This window comes from Heterodontus francisci, chromosome 35 (assembly GCF_036365525.1).
Source record: "Heterodontus francisci isolate sHetFra1 chromosome 35, sHetFra1.hap1, whole genome shotgun sequence".
NCBI lineage: Eukaryota > Metazoa > Chordata > Chondrichthyes > Heterodontiformes > Heterodontidae > Heterodontus > Heterodontus francisci.
The window spans coordinates 57,800,845-57,826,764 of record NC_090405.1 but is presented as its reverse complement, the minus strand read 5'-3'; the positions used below and the strand labels follow the sequence as shown (position 1 = coordinate 57,826,764).

General features: G+C 44.8%; 1 protein-coding gene across 11 annotated transcripts in view; it reads right to left on the bottom strand.

The window, feature by feature from the left end:
• Positions 1 to 5,823: 5,823 nt before the first annotated feature.
• The window catches only part of LOC137350732 (leucine-rich repeat-containing protein 49), a 422,174-nt gene continuing 402,077 nt past the window's right edge, over positions 5,824 to 25,920 (bottom strand). For 10 of the 11 annotated variants that reach the window (XM_068015697.1, XM_068015702.1, XM_068015700.1 and 7 more), the window contains 2 exons: positions 15,288 to 15,441; positions 5,824 to 9,348 (listed from right to left, as the gene is read on the bottom strand). In XM_068015697.1, the coding sequence (XP_067871798.1) occupies positions 9,154 to 9,348; positions 15,288 to 15,441 (349 nt within the window). In that variant the 3' untranslated portion in view covers positions 5,824 to 9,153. Of the gene's footprint in view, positions 9,349 to 15,287; positions 15,442 to 21,399; positions 21,436 to 25,920 lie in introns of those variants that run through there. The other variant, XM_068015705.1, reaches the window with a different exon arrangement.

Here is a 25,920-nt window from a genome sequence, read left to right as displayed (position 1 = left end):
GGGATTGAACAAAGAACAAAGAAAATTACAGCACAGGAACAGGCCCTTCGGCCCTCCAAGCCTACGCCGATCCAGATCCTCTATCTAAACATGTTGCCTATTTTCTAAGGGTCTGTATCTCTTTGCTTCCTGCCCATTCATGTATCTGTCTAGATACATCTTAAAAGACGCTATCGTGCCCGCGTCTACCACCTCCGCTGGCAACGCGTTCCAGGCACCCACCACTCTCTGCGTAAAGAACTTTCCACGCATATCCCCCCTAAATGTTTCCCCTCTCACTTTGAACTCGTGACCCCTAGTAATTGAATCCCCGACTCTGGGAAAAAGCTTCTTGCTATCCACCCTGTCTATACCTCTCATGATTTTGTACACCTCAATCAGGTTCCCCCTCAACCTCCGTCTTTCTAATGAAAATAATCCTAATCTGCTCAACCTCTCTTCATAGCTAGCGCCCTCCATACCAGGCAACATCCTGGTGAACCTCCTCTGCACCCTCTCCAAAGCATCTACATCCTTTTGGTAATGTGGCGACCAGAACTGCACGCAGTATTCCAAATGTGGCCGAACCAAAGTCCTATACAACTGTAACATGACCTGCCAACCCTTGTACTCAATACCCCGTCCGATGAAGGAAAGCATGCCGTATACCTTCTTGACCACTCTATTGACCTGCGTTGCCACCTTCAGGGAACAATGGACCTGAACACCCAAATCTCTCTGTACATCAATTTTCCCCGGGACTTTTCCATTTACTGCATAGTTCACTCTTGAATTGGATCTTCCAAAATGCATCACCTCGCATTTGCCCTGATTGAACTCCATCTGCCATTTCTCTGCCCAACTCTCCAGTCTATCTATATTCTGCTGTATTGTCTGACAGTCCCCTTCACTATCTGCTACTCCACCAATCTTAGTGTCGTCTGCAAACTTGCTAATCAGACCACCTATACTTTCCTCCAAATCATTTATGTATATCACAAACAGTGGTCCCAGCACGGATCCCTGTGGAACACCACTGGTCACACGTCTCCATTTTGAGAAACTCCCTTCCACTGCTACTCTCGGTCTCCTGTTGCCCAGCCAGTTCTTTATCCATCTAGCGAGTACACCCTGGACTCCATGCGCCTTCACTTTCTCCATCAGCCTGCCATGGGGAACCTTATCAAACGCCTTACTGAAGTCCATGTATATGACATCGACAGCCCTTCTCTCATCAATCAACTTTGTCACTTCCTCAAAGAATTCTATTAAGTTGGTAAGACATGACTTTCCCTGCACAAAACCATGTTGCCTATCACTGATAAGCCCATTTTCTTCCAAATGGGAATAGATCCTATCCCTCAGTAACTTCTCCAGCAGCTTCCCTACCACTGACGTCAGACTCATCGGTCTATAATTACCTGGATTATCCCTGCTACCCTTCTTAAACAAGGGGACAACATTAGCAATTCTCCAGTCCTCCGGGACCTCACCCGTGTTTAAGGATGCTGCAAAGATATCTGTTAAGGCCCCAGCTATTTCCTCTCTCGCTTCCCACAGTAACCTGGGATAGATCCCATCCGGACCTGGGGACTTGTCCACCTTAATGCCTTTTTGAATACCCAACACTTCCTCCCTCCTTATGCCGACTTGACCTAGAGTAATCAAACATCTGTTCCTAACCTCAACATCCTTCATGTCCCTCTCCTCGGTGAATACCGATGCAAAGTACTCGTTTAGAATCTCACCCATTTTCTCTGACTCCAAGCATAACTTTCCTCCTTTGTCCTTGAGTGGGCCAATCCTTTCTCTAGTTACCCTCTTGCTCCTTATATATGAATAAAAGGCTTTGGGATTTTCTTTAACCCTGTTTACTAAAGGTATTTCATGACCCCTTTTAGCCCTCTTAATTCCTCGTTTCAGATTGCGCCTACATTCCCGATATTCTTTCAAAGCTTCGTCTTTCTTCAGCCACCTGGACCTTACGTATGCTTCTTTTTTCCTCTTAGCTAGTCTCACAATTTCACCTGTCATCCATGGTTCCCTAATCTTGCCATTTCTATCCCTCATTTTCACAGGAACATGTTTCTCCTGCACGCTAACCAACCTCTCTTTAAGAGCCTCCCACATATCACATGTGGATTTACCTTCAAACAGCTGCTCCCAATCTACATTCCCCAGCTCCTGCCGAATTTTGGTATAGTTGGCCTTCCCCCAATTTAGAACTCTTCCTTTAGGACCACTCTCGTCTTTGTCCATGAGTATTTTAAAGCTTACGGAATTGTGATCACTATTCCCAAAGTAGTCCCCTACTGAAACTTCAACCACCTGGCCGGGCTCATTCCCCAACACCAGGTCCAGTATGGCCCCTTCCCGAGTTGGACTATTTACATACTGCTCTAGAAAACCCTCCTGGATGCTCCTGACAAATTCTGCTCCATCTAGATCTCTAACACTAAGTGAATCCCAGTCAAAGTTGGGAAAATTAAAATCTATCACCACCACCCTGTTGCTCCTACATCTTTCCATAATCTGTTTACATATTTGTACCTCTATCTCACGCTCGCTGTTGGGAGGCCTGTAGTACAGCCCCAACATTGTTACCGCACCCTTCCTATTTCTGAGTTCTGCCCATATTGCCTCACTGCTCGAGTCCTCCATAGTGCCCTCCTTCAGCACAGCTGTGATATCCTCTTTGACCAGTAATGCAACTCCTCCACCCCTTTTACCTCCCTCTCTATCCCGCCTGAAGCATCGATATCCTGGGATATTTAGTTGCCAATCATGCCCTTCCCTCAACTAAGTCTCAGTCATAGCAATAACATCATACTCCCAGGTACTAATCCAAGCCCTAAGTTCATCTGCCTTACCTACTACACTTCTTGCATTAAAACAAATGCACCTCAGACTACCACTCCCTTTGCATTCATCATCTGCTCCCTGCCTACTCTTCCCCTTAGTCACGCTGACTTCATTATCTAGTTCCTTACAGGCTTTCATTACTACCTCCTTACTGTCCACTGACCTCCTCATTTGGTTCCCATCCCCCTGCCACATTAGTTTAAACCCTCCCCAACAGCGTTAGCAAAAGCACTCCCAAGGACATTGGTTCCAGTCTGGCCCAGGTGTAGACCGTCCAATTTGTAATAGTCCCACCTCCCCCAGAACCGGTCCCAATGTCCCAAAAATCTGAACCCCTCCCTCCTGCACCATCTCTCAAGCCACGCATTCATCCTGACGATTCTTTCATTTCTACTCTGACTATCACGTGGCACTGGTAGCAATCCTGAGATTACTACCTCTGAGGTCCTACTTTTTAACTTGGCTCCTAACTCCCTAAATTCTGCTTGTAGGACCTCATCCCGTTTTTTACCTATATCATTGGTGCCTATGTGCACAATGACAACTGGCTGTTCACCCTCCCCTTTCAGAATGTTCTGCAGCCGATCTGAGACATCCCTGACCCGTGCACCTGGGAGGCAACATACCATTCGGGAGTCTCGTTTTCGACCACAGAACCGCCTACCTACTCCCCTTACAATCGAATCCCCGATGACTATAGCCCTTCCACTCTTTTTCCCGCCCTTTCGAACAGCAGAGCCAGCCACGGTGCCATGAACCTGGCTACTGCTGCCTTCCCCTGGTGAGCCATCTCCCTCAACAGTATCCAAAATGGTATACTTGTTTTGGAGGGAGATGACCACAGGGGACTCCTGCGCTGCCTTCCTGCTCTTTCTCTGCCTTTTGGTCACCCATTCCCTTTCTCCCTCAGCAATCCTAATCTGCGGTGTGACCAATTCGCTAAACGTGCTATCCACGACCTCCTCAGCATCGCGCATGCTCCAAAGTGAGTCCATCCGCAGCTCCAGAGCCGTCATGCGGTCTAACAAGAGCTGCAGCTGGACACACTTCCTGCACGTGAAGGAGTCAGGGACATCAGCCGTGTCCCTGAGCTCCCACATTGAGCAAGAGGAGCATGACACGGGTCTGAGATCTCCTGCCATTTTTAATCTTAAGCTTAACTTAGTTAAGTGAAAAATGAACGAAAAGTTTTTACCAATCACACGATAAAAAAAAAAGAGAAATAGAAAAAGCCTTACCTTATCTACACACCACTGAGTCCTTTTCTTTTGGTTGGAGGAGGAGGGCGGTTGGGAGACACTACCCGTGTAGTGTCTCGGGTTCAGAAACGGCCCAAATATATAGGACTTACTTACCCAGCAGCCCCCTGGTCTCCGCCGAAAACAAAAGGAAATTAAGTTTACTTTGAAACTGACCTTCCCAGCTGATCACTCGCTCGCACTCTCTGCTCCCGAATAAGCTGCTGCAATGAAAGGCAAGTTATTTTAAACGGCCCAAATATATCGGGTTTTATTTACCCAGCAGCCCCCTGGTCTCCGCCGAAAACTAAAGGAAATTAAGTTTACTTTGAAACTGACCTTCCCAGCTGATCACTCGCTCGCACTCTCTGCTCCCGAATAAGCTGCTGCAATCAGATGTTGATTTACCCTCAAATAGCCGCCCCCAATCTAAATTCTTCAGTTCCTGCCTAATATTGTTATAATTAGCCTTCCCCCAATTTAGCACCTTCCCCCCCCGAGGACTACTCTTATCCTTATCCACAAGTCCCTTAAAGCTGATGGAATTATGGTCACTGTTCCCGGAATGCTCCCCTCCTGAAACTTCGACCGGGCTCATTCCCCAATACCAGGTCCAGTACAGCCCCATCCCTAGTTGGACTATCTACGTATTGTTTCAAGAAGCCCTCCTGGATGCTCCTTACAAATTCTGCCCCATCCAAGCCCCTAGCACTAAGTGAGTCCCAGTCAATATCGGGGAAGTTAAAATCACCCACCACTACAACACGGTTATCTTTCCAAAATCTGTCCACATATCTGCTCCTCTACCTCCCGCTGGCTGTTGGGAAGCCTGTAGTAAACCCCCAACATCGTGACTGCACCTTTCCTATTCCTGAGCTCAACCCATATTGCCTCGCTGCATGATCCCTTCGAGGTGTCCTTCCGCAGTACAGCTGTGATATTCTCCTTAACCAGTAATGCAACTCCCCCACTCCTTTTACATCCCCCTCTATCCCGCCTGAAGTTTCTAAATCCTGGAACATTTAGCTGCCAATCCTGTCCTTCCCTCAACCAAGTCTCTGTAATAGCAACAACATCATAGTTCCAAGTACTAATCCAAGCTCTAAGTTTATCTGCCTTACCAGTTATACTTCTCGCATTGAAACAAATGCACTTCAGACCACCAGTCCCGCTGTGCTCAGCAACATCTCCCTGCCTGCTCTTCCTCTTAGTCCTACTGGCCTTATTTAACTAGTTCCCCCTCATTTATTTCACTTGCTGTCCTACTGCTCTGGTTCCCACCCCCCTGCCACACTAGTTTAAACCCTCCCGAGTGACGCTGGCAAGCCTCGCAGCCAGGATATTTGTGCCCTTTCAGTTTAGATGCAACCCGTCCTTCTTATACAGGTCCCACCTGTCCCTGAAGAGATCCCAATGATCCAGATATCTGAAACCCTCCCTCTTACACCAGCTGTTCAGCCACGTGTTTAGCTGCACTATCTTCCTATTTCTAGCCTCACTGGCACGTGGCACAGGGAGTAATCCCGAGATTACAACCCTGGAGGTCCTGTCTTTTAATTTTTAAATCAGTGTGTGGCTTGTCCATTAAGTCAGAGGTTTATTGTTCACCCTAGGCATGCTACCTTCCAGATTACTTACATTTTTGTTCATTGGTTGCATGCACTTTCTCCATGGAGAGTGGACAAATTGTAACAGTGACAATGAAACAAAAATCAATTTGAAAAAAAACTTTATTACTTTAGAACCAGCACTGAGCAAGAAAGAAATGTTAAGAAGTTAAGAGTGAGCTAGCAAATATGTATTTCTGAAAATCATTGCTAGCACATTATCAATTAAACAAGCCGCTCCACTAGCATGTATTTATATAAAATTAAAATAGTATATAAGTGTGATTATCGATATCAGGATAGTATTACCTGATCTTTAATTAGATATTCTAATCATTATTGAAATAATAACTATTTGAATATAATAAATTACTAATTCTGGTTAATTGTGGGATACACAACAATCTCCATCGTGCACATGCACAATCAATTCCCATTTGATGAAGCACAATTGTAGGCAAAAATGCCAATTCTCCAACTAAGAAACTGAAAAGTACAGCTCAGCATTTTTTTCTGAAATTGTCATCTTTTGCAGGAGAGGACTGAAATCTAGGAACTAATGTGTACACCTGTATAACTCATTGATTAGGCCACAACTTGAGTACTGTGTGCAGTTCTGGTCACCTCATTACAGAAAGGATGTATTTGTACTCGAGAGGGTACAGAGGAGATTTATGAGGATGTTGCCAGGACTGGAAAAATGCAGCTAGGAGGAAAGATTGGATAGGCTGGGGTTGTTCTCCTTGGAACAGAGAAGGCTGAGGGGAGATCTGATTGAAATGTACAAAATTGAGGGGCCTGGATAGAGTGGAGGTGAAGGGTCTATTCACCTTAGCAGAGAGGTCAGTGACAAGGGGGCATAGATTTAAAGTGATTAGTAGAAAAATTAGAGGGGAGATGAGGAAAAACCTTTTCACCCAGAGGGTGGTGATGGTCTAAAACTCACTGCCTGAAAGGGTAGTTGAGGCAGAGACCCTCAACTCATTCAAAAGGAGTCTGGATATGCACCTCAAGTGCCGTAAACTGCAGGGCTACGGACCAAAAGCTGAAAGGTGGCATTTGAATAGGTGGATCATTTTTCGACTGGGACAGACACGATGGGCCAAATGACCTCTTTCTGTGCCTTAAACTTTCTATGGTCCTTTCTATTTCTACAACATCTGTGCATGCAGTGTCCGCATTGATCTCATGCACACAAGACTAAATTGTTGCAGCAGCATTGGATCTGATTTGATATTTGTACAGCACCAAATCAAATTCATGATGACATGATAAATAGCTGTTCACTAAGTTGTGTCATTTAAACTTTTGTCATTCATTGACTGTTTTTAATTAGCACACAATTAGATAATATTTTAATTTTAACAGTGTCAGACAGCAGTGGAGGCACCAAAAAGAAGCCTTGCGTTTAATGAAATCAATAGATTTCTGTTGGGTTAAGGATATGGAGTCAAGATACAGAGCAGCCAGATCTAACTGAATGCAGAACAGGATCGGGGAGCAGAATGGGCTCCTTCTGTTCCTCTGACTGCAGTGTTGTTAGGTGACACTGGCTGTGTTAAAACATTAAACATTATCTAAGTAGCGCGTACTAATTGCTCAATTCCCTGCAGTAGTCTGGTAAAACACACAAAAACACCAACGTCCAGCAACTAGGTTCATTCAGTTACGAGCAGTGGATTTGGCAAACATCATACTGCAAAATCTCCCTTTCTATTTGACAGGTAATATTGGTGCCAGACAAAACACAAATAACATGAAGCACAATCAATGTAGAAATCATGCTTCCTCAAACTGGGCTTCCAGTTTGTTCCCAGTCCAAAGCCTGACAGTATAGGGAACTTTTTAAAAAAAAGCAATGTACAAAGAATGGATCCAATTGCACACATATAAATGAAGCCCATTCATACATGTGTAAACCTGAACAGGCATAGTCTCACACACACATGACCCTGAAACATGCTTAGTGATATACACACACACACAAATACACCATGCTGAAACAGGCTTAATCTCACACATACAGACACACGACCCTGAAACAGGCTTAATCTCTCACAACCATGAAACAGGCTTAGTCACACATACGACTGTGGAGTAAGCTTAGTCTCACACTTGCAACCCTGAAACAGGCTTAGTCGCACACATCTTCCACTCTGAACCATGCTTGGTCACACACATGACCCTGGATCATGCTTAGACACATACACACCCCTGAAACGGGCTCAATCACAGATGAGACTTCAAAAAATATAACATTTTGCAACCAAGGAGAATAATTTTCTGTCCAGTTTTCAAGTTTCACACTTAACAAGAAGGTTTAACTGAAAATGGACTATCCAGTTCAAAACCAGGCAAGAGGCTACCCTAGTGAGAATAGAAAAAAAAAATAGACTTGCATTTGTATAGCGCCTTTTATGACCACTGCAACTCAAAGCACTTTACAGCTGAAGTACTTTTTGAAGTGTAATCTGTTGCAACGTAGGAAACTTGGCAGCAAATTTACACAGAGCAAGTTTCCACCAACAGCAATGTGACAAGACCAGATAATCTATTTTTGTGATGTTGATTTAGGGCTAAATATTGGCCAGGACACCTGGGATAACTTCCCTGCTCTTCTTCAAAATAATGTCTGGAATGTTTTACGTCCACCTGAAGAGGGCAGACAGGGCCTCAGTTTGACAATGTCTCATGTGAAAGACAGCACTCCTGATAGTGTAGCACTCCCTCAGTATTGAACTGGCGTGTCAGCCTTGTTTTTTGAGCTCAGGTCTCTAGAGTGGGACTTGAACCCACAGCCTTCTAACTCGGAGGTGACAGTGCTACTAACTGAGACACCACTGACACACAATTCATCATTAAACTGCTGGGGCCTGAGGCCTTGTAACAAACAACTATATGACAGAGATCGTCAATGAGCAGTATGTATCTAGATGTCCACACTGTTAATAAAGAGAGAAGACAATGACCTTGAATACACAGTTTGTAAACTCTGGTTACAAGTACTCCCATGTCCCAGCACACCATAACATATTATTAGGAGCAAACATTCAGTCAGCACATTTTTTGGGTTAATCTCACAAAGGGATAAAGTCAGCAGGTTATACTGGATATGTTCACTGCCAGGAGTCCCTGAATATCTATGCAGACAGTGTGTTCTGCTGCAGTGCTCTAAGAGTATACCAGCAGCCAAAGGTGGAAGACTAGGTTAAGAATGGCTTTGGCTTCCTTTTCATGTGTGCACTCTCATCATGTCTGATGTTACTTTAGTTTCTTAATCCCAGTTTGTTAAAATCTGGGATTTGACAATTCTTGTTCCAATAAAGTACAAATCCTGAAGAAAAATCCTTTGTAGTTAATAATCTTTGTAAATGGAGATTCTGTGATTCAGGTTTGACTGTATCAGGTGCTGTGGTAGAGGATGTATGATGCTGGACTAGAGTTTAAGTGGGGTTCTGCTCTTCTCTTCATTTCTGGTCCATTATGTTCTTCAGGGACAGTTTCATGTGTGAGTTTTTATTGCTCATCTGGATTACACAATCCCGCACTAGTTCGATGAAGATCTGTGGCCAGAGTTTCTGCAGGGATTCATTTTTGACATCAATAAGGGCAGCGTCTTTAACCAGTCCCTGCACGTATACTTGGCAAAACATCTTTGTTTCCTGATTTTAAATAAGGGAGAAAAAGGAAAGATTTATCAAATAATAATTTTTATACATATAAATATTCTATATTTGTTCAGTCTTTCCATTCCTTGCACCCTCTGCCTCAATGTTACCCTCAGAGAGAGTTCTGGCTGATACGTGCAGGGTCACCCCAAGACACCTTACCCATGGACAATGTTACTTGTGCTTTGCATTTCTCCATGGCAAAACTGGGAACCTAGTGTTGGGCAGATGCAAAGTCACATCTAACCTTTCTGTGAAGCAATGCATTGACATTGAGAGATGCTGGATTCATACAATTCTTTTGTCACTGGAACACGAGAAGTGTAGGCCAGTAGAAGCGCGTGTCACTTTTAAACAGAGAAGTATCTAGATGGAATTGGTACCTCTTCACCACCAGAGCCCAATCAGCTTTGGAGATCAGTGATCAAACACAACTACAGCAGTCTCACTTAAAATGATCGGAGTTGTTGAATTCTACAAAATATATACTATTTGTTGATTTTCTAACAAGATGATAAAACTATGTTGACACATGAATACAACGAAACACAATTAAAAGACCTGAACTGCAATTGTTGAGTAAATCTGAGATTTTAACCTGAAAAAAATTGAAGCCATTGTCATTATTTAATGAATTACTTTAATCACCCCCTCGAAGGAATAGTCCTGCCTTTAGTTCACTGGCATTAAAAGTAATAGGAAAGGTAGCTTAGGACTAAGAGCAAAAAATGGGTCTCAAGTCAAATGTTAGATTAAAACATAGGCTCAGAGAAGTGGAATCAGTTTACACTTTTTGCACACTATCAAATTTTCTCAGGTCAGGTATAAAGCACTTTTTACTTTGTCCAAATGTAAAAATACAGAATGGCATTCCTTATTGCACTGAGATTCAACTTTTCTATTTGTCACATGAGCCTGTGACTTTGTTTTATACTAGTATATTTTATTTTATACATTCATGGGATGTGGGCGTCGCTGGCTAGGCCAGCATTTATTGCCTATCCCTAATTGCCCTTGACAAGGTGGTGGTGAGCTGCCTTTTTGAACCGCTGCAGTCCATTTGGGGTAGGTATACCCACAGTGCTGTTAGGAAGGGAGTTCCAGGATTTTGACCCAGTGACAGTGAAGGAACGGCGATATAGTTCCAAGTCAGGATGGTGTGCGACTTGGAGGGGAACTTGCAGGTGGTGCTGTTCCCATGCATTTGCTGCCCTTGTCCTTCTAGGTGGTAAAGGTCGCGGGTTTGGAAGGTGCTGTCTAATGAGCCTAGGTGCGTTGCTGCAGTGCATCTTGTAGATGGTACACACTGCTGCCACTGTGCATCAGTGGTGGAGGGAGTGAATGTTTGTAGATGGGATGCCAATCAAGGGGGCTGCTTTGTCCTGGATGGTGTCGAGCTTCTTGTGTTGTTGGAGCTGCACCCATCCAGGCAAGTGGAGAGTATTCCATCACACTCCTGACTTGTGCCTTGTAGATGGTGGACAGGCTTTGGGGAGTCAGGAGGTGAGTTACTCACCACAGGATTCCAAGCCTCTGATATGCTCTTGTAAACCTGGTATTTATATGGCTACTCCAGTTCAGTTTCTGGTTAATGGTACCCCCAGGATGTTGATAGTGGGGGATTCAGCGATGGTAATGCTGTTGAATGTCAAGTGGAGATGGTTAGATTTTCGCTTTTTGGAGATGGTTATTGCCTGGCACTTAAGTGGCAAGAAAGATTCGTGCCACTCATCAGCCCAAGGCTGGATATTATCCAGGTATTGCTGCATTTCTACACGGACTGCTTCAGTATCTGAGGAGTCACGAATGGTGCTGAACATTGTGCAATCATCAGCGAACATCCCCACTTCTGACCTTATGATTGAAGGAGGGTCATTGATGAAGCAGCTGAAGATGGTTGGGCCTAGGACACTACCCTGAGGAACTCCTGCAGTGATATCCTGGGACTGAGATGATTGACCTCCAACAACCACAGCCATCTTCCTTTGCGCTGGGTATGACTCCAACCAACGGAGAGTTTTCCCCCTGATTCCCATTGACTTGCGTTTTGGTAGGGCTCCTTGATGCCATACTCAGTCAAATGCTGCCTTGATGTCAAGGGCAGTCACTCTCACCTCACAAAGAACAAAGAAAAAAGAAGAAAATTACAGCACAGGAACAGGCCCTTCGGCCCTCCAAGCCTGCGCCGATCCAGATCCTCTATCTAAACATGTCGCCTATTTTCTAAGGTTCTGTATCTCTTTTCTTCCTGCCCATTCATGTATCTGTCTAGATACATCTTAAAAGACGCCATCGTGCCCACATCTACCACCTCCGCTGGCAACGCGTTCCAGGCACCCACCACCCTCTGCGTAAAGAACTTTCCACGCATATCCCCCCTAAACTTTTCCCCTCTCACTTTGAACTCGTGACCCCTAGTAATTGAATCCCCCACTCTGGGAAAAAGCTTCTTGCTATCCACCCTGTCTATACCTCTCATGATTTTGTGCACCTCAATCAGGTCCCCCCTCAACCTCCGTCTTTCTAATGAAAATAATCCTAATCTACTCAACCTCTCTTCATAGCTAGCGCCCTCCATACCAGGCAACATCCTGGTGAACCTCCTCTGCACCCTCTCCAAAGCATCCACATCCTTTTGGAAATGTGGCGACCAGAACTGCACGCAGTATTCCAAATGTGGCCGAACCAAAGTCCTATACAACTGTAACATGACCTGCCAACTCTTGCACTCAATACCCCGTCCGATGAAGGAAAGCATGCCGTATGCCTTCTTGACCACTCTATTTACCTGCATTGCCACCTTCAGGGAACAATGGACCTGAACACCCAAATCTCTCTGCACATCAATTTTCCCCAGGACTTTTCCATTTACTGTATAGTTCACTCTTGAATTGGATCTTCCAAAATGCATCACCTCGCATTTGCCCTGATTGAACTCCATCTGCCATTTCTCTGCCCAATTCTCCAATCTATCTATATTCTGCTGTATTCTCTGACAGTCCCCTTCACTATCTGCTACTCCACCAATCTTAGTGTCGTCTGCAAACTTGCTAATCAGACCACCTATACTTTCCTCCAAATCATTTATGTATATCACAAACAACAGTGGTCCCAGCATGGATCCCTGTGGAACACCACTGGTCACACGTCTCCATTTTGAGAAACTCCCTTCCACTACTACTCTCTGTCTCCTGTTGCCCAGCCAGTTCTTTATCCATCTAGCTAGTACACCTTGGACCCCATGCGACTTCACTTTCTCCATGAACCGACCATGGGGAACCTTATCAAATGCCTTACTGAAGTCCATGTAAATGACATCTACAGCCCTTCCCTCATCAATCAACTTTGTCACTTCCTCAAAGAATTCTATTAAGTTGGTAAGACATGACCTTCCCTGCACAAAACCATGTTGCCTGTCACTGATAAGCCCATTTTCTTCCAAATGGGAATAGATCCTATCCCTCAGTATCTTCTCCAGCAGCTTCCCTACCACTGACGTCAGGCTCACCGGTCTATAATTACCTGGATTATCCCTGCTACCCTTCTTAAACAAGGGGACAACATTAGCAATTCTCCAGTCCTCCGGGACCTCACCCGTGTTTAAGGATGCTGCAAAGCATCGAGTTCAGCTCTTTTGTCCATGTTTGAACCAAGGCTGTAATGTGGCCATGGCGGAACTCAAATTAAGCGTCACTCAGCAGGTTATGGCTAAGCAAGTGCCATTTGATAGCACTGTCGACGACACTTTCCATCACTTTATTGATGATTGAGAGTAGGGACAGTAATTGGCTGGGTTGGACTTGTCCTGCTTTTTTGTACAGGACATACCTGGGCAATTTTCCATATTGCAGGGTAGATACCAGTGTTGTAGCTGTTCTGGAACAGCTTGGCATTGGGGTGCAGCAAGTTCTGGAGCACAGGTCTTCAGTACTATTGCCGGAATATTGTCAGGACCTGTAGCTTTTGCAGTATCCAGTGCCTTGATATCACGCGGAGTGAATCGAATTGGCTGAAGTCTGGCATCTGTGATGCTGGGGACTTCAGGAGGAGGCCGAGATGGATCATCAACCCGGCACTTCTGGCTGAAGATTGTTGCAAATGCTTCAGTCTTATCTTTTGCACTGATGTGCTGGGCTCTCCCATCATTGAGGATGTGGATATTTGTGCAGCCACCTCCTCTAGTTAGTTGTTTAATTGTCCACCACCATTCACGGCTGGATGTGGCAGGACTGCAGAGCTTAGATCTGATCCGTTGGTTATGGGATCACTTAGTTCTGTCTATCGCATGCTGCTTACACTGTTTGGCACGCAAGTAGTCCTGGCTTATAGCTTCCCCCGGTTGACACCTCATTTTGAGGTATGCCTTGTGCTGCTCCTGGCATGCCCTCCTGCACTCTACATTGAACCAGGGTTGGTCTCCCGGCTTGATGGTCATGATAGAGTGGGGAATGTGCTGGGCCATGAGGTTACAGATTGTGGTTGAGTACAATTCTGCTGCTGCTGAATGTCCACAGCGCCTCATGGATGCCCAGTTTTGCATTGCTAGATCTATTTGAAATCTATCCCTTTTAGCACAGTGGTAGTGCCACACAACACAATGGAGGGTATCCTCAATGTAAAGGCGGGACTTGGTCGCCACAAGGACTGTGCGGTGGTCACTCCCACCAATACTGTCATGGACAGATGCATCTGCGGCAGGCAGATTGGTGAGGACGAGGTCAAGTATGTTTTTTCCCTTTTGTAGGTTCCCTCACCACCTGCCGCAGACCCAGTCTAGTAGCTATATCCTTTAGGACTCGGCCAGCCGTGTTGCTACCGAGCCACTCTTGGTGATGGACATTGAGGTCTCCCAACCCAGAGTACATTTTGCACTCTTAGTGTTTCCTCCAAGTGCTGTTCAACATGGAGAAGTACTGATTCATCAGCTGAGGGAGGGCAGTAGGTGGTAATCAGCAGGAGATTTCCTTGCCCATGTTTGATCTGGTGCCATGAGACTTCATGGGGTCCAGAGCTGATGTTGAGAACTTCCAGGGCAACTCCCTCCTGACTGTATATCACTGTGCCGACACCTCTGCCCTGCCGATGGGACAGGACATACCCGGGGATGGTGATGGCAGTGTCTGGGACATTGTCTGTAAGGTATGATTCCGTGAGTATGACTATGTCAGGCTGTTGCTTGACTAGTCTGTGGGACAGCTCTCCCAACTTTGGCACAAGCCCCAGATGTTGGTAAGGAGGACTTTGCAGGGTCAACAGGGCTGGGTTTGCCATGGTCAGTGACGGGTGGTCTGTCCAGTTTCATTTTTTATTGACTTCATAGCAGCTGGATAAAACTGAGTGGCTTGTTAGGCCATTTCAGAGGACATTTAAGAGTCAGCCACATTGCTGTGGGTCTGGAATCACATGTGGGCCTGACCAGGTAAGGATGGCAGATTTCCTTCCCTAAAGTGAACTAGATGGGTTTTTACAACAATCGACAATGGTTTCATGGTCATTATTAGACTAAGTTTTAATTCCAGATTTATTAATTGAATTCAAATTCCATCTTCTGCTGTGGTGGGATTCGAACCCATGTCCCCAGAGCAATACGCTAGGTTACCAGTCCAGTGACAATACCACTATGCCACTGCCTCCCCTGCTTATATATGCTGATGGACGGGCAGTTCTGAGATGTTAAACTGGCCCAAATTCATTTTATGTTGAACCATTACAAATAACAGACAGGGGAGACTCTAATCTCAAATCTGGACAGAATTTGCACCCAGGAGGTAGAAGCGACTTGAGGGATGAAATTGAGTGTATTACCAAACATCATTGCATTGGTTTCATTGTGATTTTCCCTATAATGTATTGAAGCTAATACAATAAAATAAGCCCAGTGACACCGTCAGTGGCACATAAAACAATGATTTGTAACTTTGAGATGTGTTTACCTTGAATTGTTCAGTGGTGATGTCCTTATTGGAGTAATTCAGGATGGCTCGGCCCACTGTCTCACCTCCAAGCTTTATACTGTCCTTTGTCTCCTCCAAGGTGACCCCAGATTTCTTTCCTTTCCCCTCCAGTATGAAATGCAGCTGCTTCTTCCTTGGAAAACAAAAAAAAAGTTGCAATTTATGTTTTTGTCTCCTCAGCCTTTTAGTCAAAGACAATCACATCTCACCACTTTGATAAAACATCTGGGCCTGGAGAATGCTAACAACATTCTGACATGTGAAGCGGGAGCCTTTTCGTGGTTTGTGGTGATTACAGTTTCTCACCTTTATCACATTTTATGCCAATTCACAACATCAACATGCAAAGGCAGGAAGGGAATGGGTGACCACAAGGCAGAGTCGAGGAAGGCAGGTAGTGCAGGAGTCCCCTCTGGCCATCCCCCTCTCTAACAGATATACTGCTTTGGATACTGTTGGGGGTGTTGGCTCAGGGGAAAGGAGCAAGAGCCAAGTTCATGGCACCATGGGTGGCTCAGCTACACAGGAGGGGAGGAAGAAAAGTGACAGGGCTATAGTGATAGGGCATTCTATCGCAAGGGGTACAGATAGGCGTTTCTGTGGCCGCAAACGTGACTCCAGGATGGTATGTTGCCTCCCTGGTGCTCGGGTCAAGGATGTCACAGAGCGGCTGAGGACATTCTGAAAGGGGAGTGTGAACACTCAGAAGTCATGGTACACATTGGTACCAACGACATAGATAGAGAGAGGGATGAGGTCCTGCAACAAGAATTTAGGGAGCTAGGTAACAGATTAAAAAGCAGGACCTCAAAGGTTGTAATCTCTGGATTACTCCCGGTGCCACGTGCTAGTGAATATAGGAATAGGAGGATGGAGCAGATGAATGCGTGGCTGAGGAGATGGTGCAGGAGGGAGGGCTTTAGCTTCCTGGATCACTGGGTCTGCTTCTGGCGAAGGTGGGATCTGTACAAGTTGGACGGGTTGCACCTGAACCAGAACGGGACCAACATCCTTGCTGGAAGGTTTGCTAGGGCTGCTGGCGGAGGCGGTGGGGGGCGGAAAAAAGAGTTTAAACTAATTTGGCAGGGGGATGGGATACAGAGTGGAGGTACAGTAGGGGGTGATGCACAGTCAAATATAGAAGAGAAACTGCGTCAGTCTGGAAGGCAGAGTAAATATAGACCTGTTAAGGCAGAAGCGAACAATGCAAGGCTGGATTGCATCTATTTTAATGCAAAGAGTTTTACTAGTAAGGGGATGAATTGAGGGCATTGATTAACACATGGGAATTTGATATTATTGCTATCACAGACATGGTTGAGAGGGGGGCAGGATCGGCAGCTCAATATTCCACGGTATAGAATTTTCAGGCGTGACAGAGGAGGGTGTAGAAGATGAAATGGTATTGGACTGTTGATCAAGGAGTCAATTACTGCAGTAAGGAGGCATGATATCTTAGAAGGTTCCTCAAATCAGGCCATATGGGTAGAACTTAAAAACAAAAAGGGGGCAATCACTTGGCTTGGAGTGTACTGCAACTGGCAGTTTTTTTAACTGCAGAAGAGCAAACATCAAGTCACTAATCAAAAGTAAAATACTCCTGACATTGGAAGTCTGAAATAAAAACAGAAATTCTGGAAATACTCAGCAGTTCAGGAAGCATATGTGGAGAGAGAGACAGAGTTAAAACATTTTGGGTCACTGGTTCTCAAACCTCTTCATCTGCAGACCACTTAAGTGAGGCAAAAGACCCCAGAGACCACCTACTGGTCCTACCCTACCTAGTTTCGCTTGCCACTGCAAAAAAGACTCACAGAATTATTGGGAAGAGCAGTGCTGCTTTTGATGAAACACGAATGAGGTGATGTCAGATTCTAAACTGCAGAGCTTCAGTCTCATGTCGTTCAGCTGGTTTCTCTTGTTTTCAGCCCCGCAAGTGTTGAAAATCTAATCTCACATTTGTATGTTGTAACAGTAACATAAATCATGCTTGTAAAAATACATTGTCATTGCTTCCGCTTATGACAACTCATGCCCTGCATGCGGGACATCTGGTTGTGCGATGTTATGCAGGTCGTGGGAATGAGGGTTCAGGCCTATTCTCTCATATGGCCTCTTTTCTTGTATGGCCTCGGCCTTGGTGTTGCACGCCAGTTACTTGCATTTTGGACCAGCCCACGACCCCGGAAGACACTTTGACAACCACTGTTTTAGATTGATAACTGAACTGAAGGTCAACATCATGAGAAATAGGAGCAGGATTAGACCATATGGCCCATCAAGCCTGCTCTGCCATTCAATACAATCATGGCTGATCTTGAGCTTCATTTCCACTTTCCTTCCCGCTCCCCATATTTTTTGATTCCCTGCGAGACCAAAAGTCTGTGTATCCCAGTCTTAAATGTATTCGACGACGGAGTATCCACAACCCTCTGGGGGTACAGAATTCCAAAGATTCACAACCCTTTGAGTGAAATAATTTCTCCTCCTCTCAGTCCTGAGACTATGCCCTTGCATTCTAGGTTCCCCAACCAGTGGAAACAATCTCTCAGCTTCTATCCTATCAAGCCCTTTCAGAATCTTCTATGTCTCAATTAAATTTCCTCTCATTCTTCTAAACTCCAGAGAATATAGTTCCTAATTTACTCAGCCTCTCATCATAGGACAACCCCCTCATCCCAGTGACCAATTTAGTAAATCTTTACTGCACTGCCTCCAGTGCAAGTATATCCTTTCTTAAATGTGGAGACCAAAACTGCACACAGTATTCCAGGTGTCACCCAGTACAATTTTAGTTAAGATGTCTTTATTCTTGTACTCCAATTCCCCTGCAGTAAAGGCCAACATGCCATTTGCCTTCCTAATAGCCTGCTGCACCTGCATGTTAACTTTGTGCATTCCTTGTACAAGTACCCACAAGTCTCTCTGAACATCAACACTTACAGTTGCACAACTTTTAAAAAACATTCTATTTTTAAATGACCAAAGTGAACAACTTCACACTTCCCTACATTATCCTCCATTTGCCATCTTGTTGCCCACTCACTAAACCTGTCTATATCTTTTTGCAGCCTCTCTATGTTCTTACCTTTACACCGAGCTTTGTATCATCAGCAAACGTAGATACATTACTCTCTGCCTCTTCATCCAAGTCATCTTGCCAATTAATCTTTTATATGGCACCTTATAAGATCATAAGAACAAGGAGCAGGAGTAGGCCGTCCGGCCCCTCGAGCCTGCTCCGCCATTCAATAAGATCATGGCTGATCTTTTCGTGGACTCAGATTTGAAAATCCAAGTATACTACATCTACTGGTTCCCCTTTATCTACCCTACTAACTACATCCTCAAAAGAACTCTAATAAATTAGTCAGACAGGATTTCCCTTTAGTAAACCAATGCTGACATGTTCTAATCATACTGAGCTTTTCTAAGTGCATTGTTAAGACTTCTTTAATAATAGTTCCTAGCATCTTCCCGATGACTGATGTTAGGCTAGCTGGCCTGTAGTTCGCTCCCTCCTTTCTTGAAAAGCGGTGTAATATTTGCCAATTTACAATCTGATGGGACCATTCCTGACTCGAAGGAATTTTGGAAAATCATAGCTCGTGCACCCACTATCTCTGCAGCTATCTTTTTTAGAACCCTCGGGTGTAGGCCATCTGGTCCTGGGGACTTGTCAGATTTTAGTCCCTCAAGTTTCTCCAATATTTCTTCTCGGCTGATATCAATTTCATCACTCTTTTTAGCCCCTAGGTTACTGCCTATTTCTGGTAATGGAACCTGTGTCTTACACTGTGAAGACAGACACAAACATGTTTGTTCCATGCCTCTGCCATTTCTTCATTCCCCAGGATGATTTTTCCTGCCTCTGCTTCTAAGGGACCAACGTCTACTTTAGCTACTCTCTTCCTTTGCAAGAACTTTTATAAGTACATAAAATCGGTTTTAATATTGCTGGCTAGTTTACTCTCATTCTATTTTTTCCCTTATCAACCTTTTGGTGGCCCTTTGCTGGTTTCTAAGTCACTCCCAATCTTCAGACTTGCAACATTTTTACAACATTGTAAGCCTCTTCTTTTAGTCTAATACTCTCCTTAACTTACTGAGTGAGTCGTGGATGGGTCTTTCTTGACAAGTTTTTGTTTTAGAATGGAATGTACTTTTGTTGAACCCTTTGAATTGTTTCCTTTAAATACTTCCCACTGTTCATTTACTGCCATACCTTCCAGTCTATTTACCCAATTAGCCTTAGCCAGTTCTCCCCTCATATCTTCATCTTGGCTTTGTTTAAGTTTAAGATTCTTATTTGTGATTGAAATGTGTCATTTTCAAACTTAACATGAAATTCAATAGCATTATGCTCACTATTTCCCAGTGGATCTTTTACTACAACATTGCTAATTAACCCTGTTTCAGTACACAATACGAGGTCTAAGATAGCTTTAACCCTAGTCGGCTCTACAAAGTATTGCTCCAAGAAACTGTCAGGAAAACAGTCTACAAATTCATCTTCTAAACCACTGTTGCCAATTTGATTGTCCCAGTCTATATGCAGATTCAACTCCCCCACAATTAATACGTTAACTTTGTTCCAAGCTCCAATAATTTCCTGTTTAATGTTCTGTCCAATAATATAACTACAGTTAGGGGGCATATAAACTACTCCCACCAGTGTTTTCTGCTTTTCCTAATTTTCACCCAAATTCTGATTCTACTTCATGATCTTCTGAAGCCAGATCCCTTCTTATTAATGTCCTTATGTCATCCTTTACTATCAGGGCTACCCCTTGTCCTTTGCCATTCTGTCTGTCTGTCTCTCTGCAATATTGTGTACCCTGGAATATTCACTTCCCAACCTTGATCTCCTTGCAACCATGTCTCGGTAATGGCAATTAGATCTGGATCATTTACCTCTATTCGTGCCACTGGTTCATCTATCTTATTACAGATGCTTCATGCATTCAGATAAAGGAAATTTAATTTCATTTTTTTTTTTACTTCTATTCCCTGCAATGTCCTTACTCACCAATGCACAATTTCTGTTAAACTCTGTCCCTTCCTGTCCCACATCACTATCCTGCTCCGATGCTCTGACCTCTCTTTGGATTTCTAAATTTTCCTTTACCCAAACCCTCCCTCCCGTCGGTTAGTTTAAAGCCCTTTCCACAACCCTAGTTATGCAATTGGCCAGGACACTGGTCCCAGCCCAGTTCAAGTGAAGTCCATCTCAACAGAATAGCTCACTCTTCCCCAAGTACTGATGTCAGTGCCCCAAGAATCGAAACCCCTTCTTCCCACACCACTCTTTGAGCCATGTGTTTAGTTCTCCAATTTCCTTAACCCTGTGCCAATTTGCACATGGCTCAGGTAATAATCCAGAGATGATTACCTTTGATGTTCAGCATTTTAGTTTGGATGCTAACTCCTCAAATTCTCTAAGCAGATCATTTCTGGTTCTACTTATGTCATTGGTTCAAACATGGACCACGACAACTGGATCCTCCCCCTCCAGGTTCCTCTCCTCACGGCTGGAGATGTCCTTAACCCTGGCACTGGGCTGGCAACACAGCTGTTGGAGCTCCCGGTCACAGGTGCAGAGAACAGTATCTATCCCCCTGACCATACTGTCTCCTATTACCACCACATTCCTCTTCACTCCCCCCACTGGAATGGCATCCTTCACCTTGCTGCCATGGTCAATCCGCTCATCCACCTTGCAGCCCTTGTCCTCATCCACACAGGTAGCAAGGACGTCGCACCTTGATCACTGGCCATCTCTAATGTTCTCCCTACTCTAAGGGATGTAACTGCCTCCTGGAACAAAGTGTCCAGGTAACTCTACCCCTTGCTGATGTTCCACAATGTCTGCAACTCAGTCTCCAGCTCAGCAATTCTCAGCTGAAGTCATACAAGATGCAGGCACTTACTACAGAGGTGGTTGTCCAGGATTGCAGTGCATTCCATAGATTCGCACATGCTGCAATTGCAGCACACCATCAGCCCTGCCATCTCCATACAACCTTATTTAGTTTAATTAGTCAATTAGTTAAGAATTCACACAGCTGAAGTAATAGAAAGTTGCACTCACCGACCTTGGAGTCAGAGGAAGAAGACTCACCAGCTGCTGGAGAATAAAAAAAAAAAAATAGAAAAAGGAGCTCCTCTTTTCCCCTCTGCACCAAATTTCCAACTTCACTCTGGCAATGTCTAACTCAAGCAGATGTATCCTCTCACTGCGTGTAAGTTTGGTGAAGAAATTAGTCTGCTTTATATAGAGATTCTGATGACTCACCAACTAGCTCGGCTTTTTGCTACAATAATTAACAACTATTGAACCTAACTACTTTAAACTGATTGACATATAACTGCCAATGCTGGCTGCTTCCTGTTTAACAAGGCTATTTACCTAACCAGGAGATTTAAAGCCTGACTCAATCTAAAATTTAAACTGGAGAACTTACCACGTGCACCAAATTTCCAACTTCACTCTGCCAATGTCTCAATCAGGCAGATGTATCCTCTCACTGCCTAAAACCTGAAACATTTATTCTGTCTCTCTCTTCAAAGATTCTGCATAACCTGCTAAGTATTTCCAGCATTTTCTGTTTTTATATTGTAACTAAGATTGATACCATCCAGCTGCCTCTGCCACCTTTCTGTAGCCTTTGACATGGTCAACTATACCATCCTGCTCCAATGCCTCTCCTCCATTGTCCAGCATCAGTGGGACTGCCTCACTTTGTTCTATTCTTACTTATTCAATTACAGCCAGAGAATGTGCTGCAATGGATTCTCTTCTCACCCCTGCACCATTACCTCTGAAATCCACCAAAGAACTATTCTTTGCACCCTCTTATTCCTCATCTACATGCTGCTCCTCTGCGACATCATCTGCTGGCGACACCCAGCTCTACCTCATCATCATCGCTCCACTTCTCCAGTGTCTGTGTTGTCAGACTACTTGTCCCACATCCAGTCCTGGATAAGGTACACTTTTTTGCAGTTAAACATCATGAAGCCATTGTCATTGCTGCTTGCCCTCCCAACCCCCAACAAACTCTGTAACCACCCCACTGATTCGGAGGGCGGAGTTCCAGACCGGTAAGTGACCTCGGGTGGGGGAAAAAAAGTGACATCACAGGAAAGTTGTGACCTGATTGGCTGGTAGGGAATTTGTACTGAATTTGAAAATAAAACATTGGTAAAAATTGATTAAAACACTAATCAACTAATTAATAAGTAGAGTAACTAAACCAGAGGGAGGAGATTACTGTATTTAGTTAGCATTTAATATATATAGTAGGAATCTAGCACTAGGGACCACATAGTTAAGTGTAACATAATTTAGTAAGGATATAATAAGCATTTATTTATTTTAAATTAATTAATTAATTGGTGCTAGAAATGACAGTTAGAGGGGTCAAGTGCTTCACCTGTGAGATGTGGGAAGTCCGTGACGCTTCCAGCGTTCCGGATGACTACATCTGCAGGAAGTGTACCCAGTTGCAGCTCCTCACAGACCGCATGGATTGATTGGAGCAGCAACTGGATGCACTTAGGAGCATGCAGGTGGCAGAGAGCATCATAGACAGGAGTTTTAGAGAAGTGGTTACACCCAAGGTGCAGGCAGATAGATGGGTGGCCACTAGAAGGGGCAGGCAGTCAGTGCAGGAATCCCCTGTGGCTATCCCCCTCTCGAAGAAGTATACCATTTTGGATGCTGTTGGGGGGGATGGCCGATCAGGGAAAAACAGCAGGAGCAGCCAGAGCAGTGGCACCATGGCTGGAACTGTTGTTCAGCACGGAGGGACAAAGCGCAGAAGAACAATTGTTACAGGGGACTCTATAGTCAGGGGCACAGATAGGCGCTTCTGTGAACGTGAAAGAGACTCCAGGATGTTATGTTGCCTCCCTGGTGCTAGGGTCAAGGATGTCTCTGAACGGACAGGGGGCATTCTGAAGGGGGAGGGTGAACAGCCAGAGGTTGTGGTACACATCGGTACCAATGACATAGGCAGGAAGAGTGATGAGGTCCTGCAGGGGGAGTTTAGGGAGTTAGGTAGAAAGTTAAAAAACAGGACCTCTAGGGTTGTAATCTCTGGATTACTCCCTGTGCCATGTGCCAGTGAGGCTAGAAATAGGAAGATAGTGTAAAGGTAACAGGGTTGTAGTGGTGGGTGATTTTAACTTCCCCTATATTGACTGGGATTCACTTAGTGCTAGGGGTTTGGATGGGGCAGAATTTGTGAGCAGCATCCAGGAGGGCTTCTTGAAACAGTATGTAGATAGTCCAACTAGGGATGGGGCCATCCTGGACCTGGTATTGGGGAATGAGCCCGGCCAGGTGGTCGAAGTTTCACTGGGGGAGCATTTCAGGAGCAGTGACCATAATTCCATAAGTTTTAAGGTACTTGTGGATAAGGATAAGAGTAGTCCTCGGGTGAAGGTGCTAAATTGTGGGAAGGCTAATTATAACAATATTAGGCAGGAACTGAAGAATTTAGATTGGGGGCGGCTGTTTGAGGGTAAATCAACATCTGACATGTGGGAGTCTTTCAAACATCAGCTGATTAGAATCCAGGACCAGCATGTTCCCGTGAGGAAGAAAGACAAGTTTGGCAAGTTTCGGGAAGCTTGGGAAACGCGGGATATTGTGAGCCTAGTCAAAAAGAAAAAGGAAGCATTTGTAAGGGCTGGAAGGCTAGGAACAGACGAAGCACTTGAGGAATATAAAGACAGTAGGAAGGAACTTAAGCAAGGAGTCAGGAGGGCTAAAAGGGGTCATGAAAAGTCATTGGCAAACAGGATTAAGGAAAATCCCAAGGCTTTTTATACGTATATTAAGAGCAAGAGGGTAACCAGGGAAAGTGTTGGCCCACTCAAGGACAGAGATGGGAATCTATGTGTGGAGCCAGAGGAAATGGGCAAGGTACGAAATGAGTACTTTGCATCAGTATTCACCAAGGAGAAGGACTTGGTGGATGAGGAGCATAGGGAAGGGAGTGCAGATAGTCTCAGTCATCTCATTATCAAAAAGGAGGAGGTGTTGGGTGTCTTGCAAAACATTCAGGTAGATAAGTCCCCAGGGCCTGATGGGATCAACCCTAGAATACTGAGGGAGGCAAGGGAGGAAATTGCTGGGGCCTTGACAGAAATCTTTGCATCCTCATTGGCTACAGGTGAGGTCCCAGAGGACTGGAGAATAGCCAATGTTGTTCCTTTGTTTAAGAAGGGTGGCAAGGATAATCCAGGAAATTATAGGCCGGTGAGCCTTACGTCAGTGGTAGGGAAACTATTAGAGAGGATTATTTGGGACAGGATTTACTCCCATTTGGAAACAAACAAACTTATTAGCGAGAGACAGCATGGTTTTGTGAAGGGGAGGTCATGTCTTACTAATTTGATTGAGTTTTTTGAGGAAGTGACGAAGATGATTGATGAAGAAAGGGCAGTGGATGTTATCTATATGGACTTTAGTAAAGGCTTTGACGAGGTCCCGCATGGCAGACTGGTACAAAAGGTGAAGTCACACGGGATCAGAAGTGAGCTGACAAGATGGATACAGAACTGTCTTGGTCATAGAAGACAGAGGTTATCAGTGGATGGGTGTTTTTCTGAATGGAGGGATGTTACTAGTGGTGTTCCGCAGGGATCAGTGCTGGAACCTTTGCTGTTTGTAGTATACATAAATGATTTGGAGGAAAATGTAGCTGGTCTGATTAGTAAGTTTGCGGACGACACAAAGGTTGGTGGAGTTGCGGATAGTGTTGAGGATTGTCAGAGGATACAGCAGGATATAGATCGGTTGGAGACTTGGGCGGAGAAATGGCAGATGGAGTTTAATCCGGAGAAATGTGAGGTAATGCATTTTGGAAGGTCTAATGCAGGTGGGAGGTATACAGTAAATGGCAGAACCCTTAGGAGTATTGACAGGCAGAGAGATCTGGGCGTACAGGTCCACAAGTCACTGAAAGTGGCATCGCAGGTGGATCAGGTAGTCAACAAGGCATACGGCATGCTTGCCTTCATCGGTCGGGGCACAGAGTATAAAAATTGGCAAGTCATGTTGCAGCTGTACAGAACCTTAGTTAGGCCACACTTAGAATATTGCATGCAATTCTGGTCACCACACTACCAGAAGGACATGGAGGCTTTGGAGAGGGTACAGAGGAGGTTTACCAGGATGTTGCCTGGTCTGGAGGGCATTAGCTATGAGGAGAGGTTGGATAAACTCGGATTGTTTTCACTGGAAAGATGGAGGTGGAGGGGCGACATGATAGAGGTTTACAAAGTTATGAGCGGCATGGACAGAGTGGATAGTCAGGAGCTTTTTCCCAGGGTGGAAGAGTCAGTTACTAGGGGACATAGGTTTAAGGGGCAAAGTTTAGAGGGGATGTGCGAGGCAAGTCTTTTACACAGAGGGTGGTGAGTGCCTGGAACTTCTTGTCAGAGGAGGTGGTGGAAGCAGATACAATAGCGACGTTTAAGAGACATCTTGACAAATACATCAATAGGAAGGGAATAGAGGGATATGGGCCCTGGAAGTGCAGAAGGTATTAGTTTAGACAGGCATCAAGATCGGCACAGGCTTGGAGGGCCGAGTGGCCTG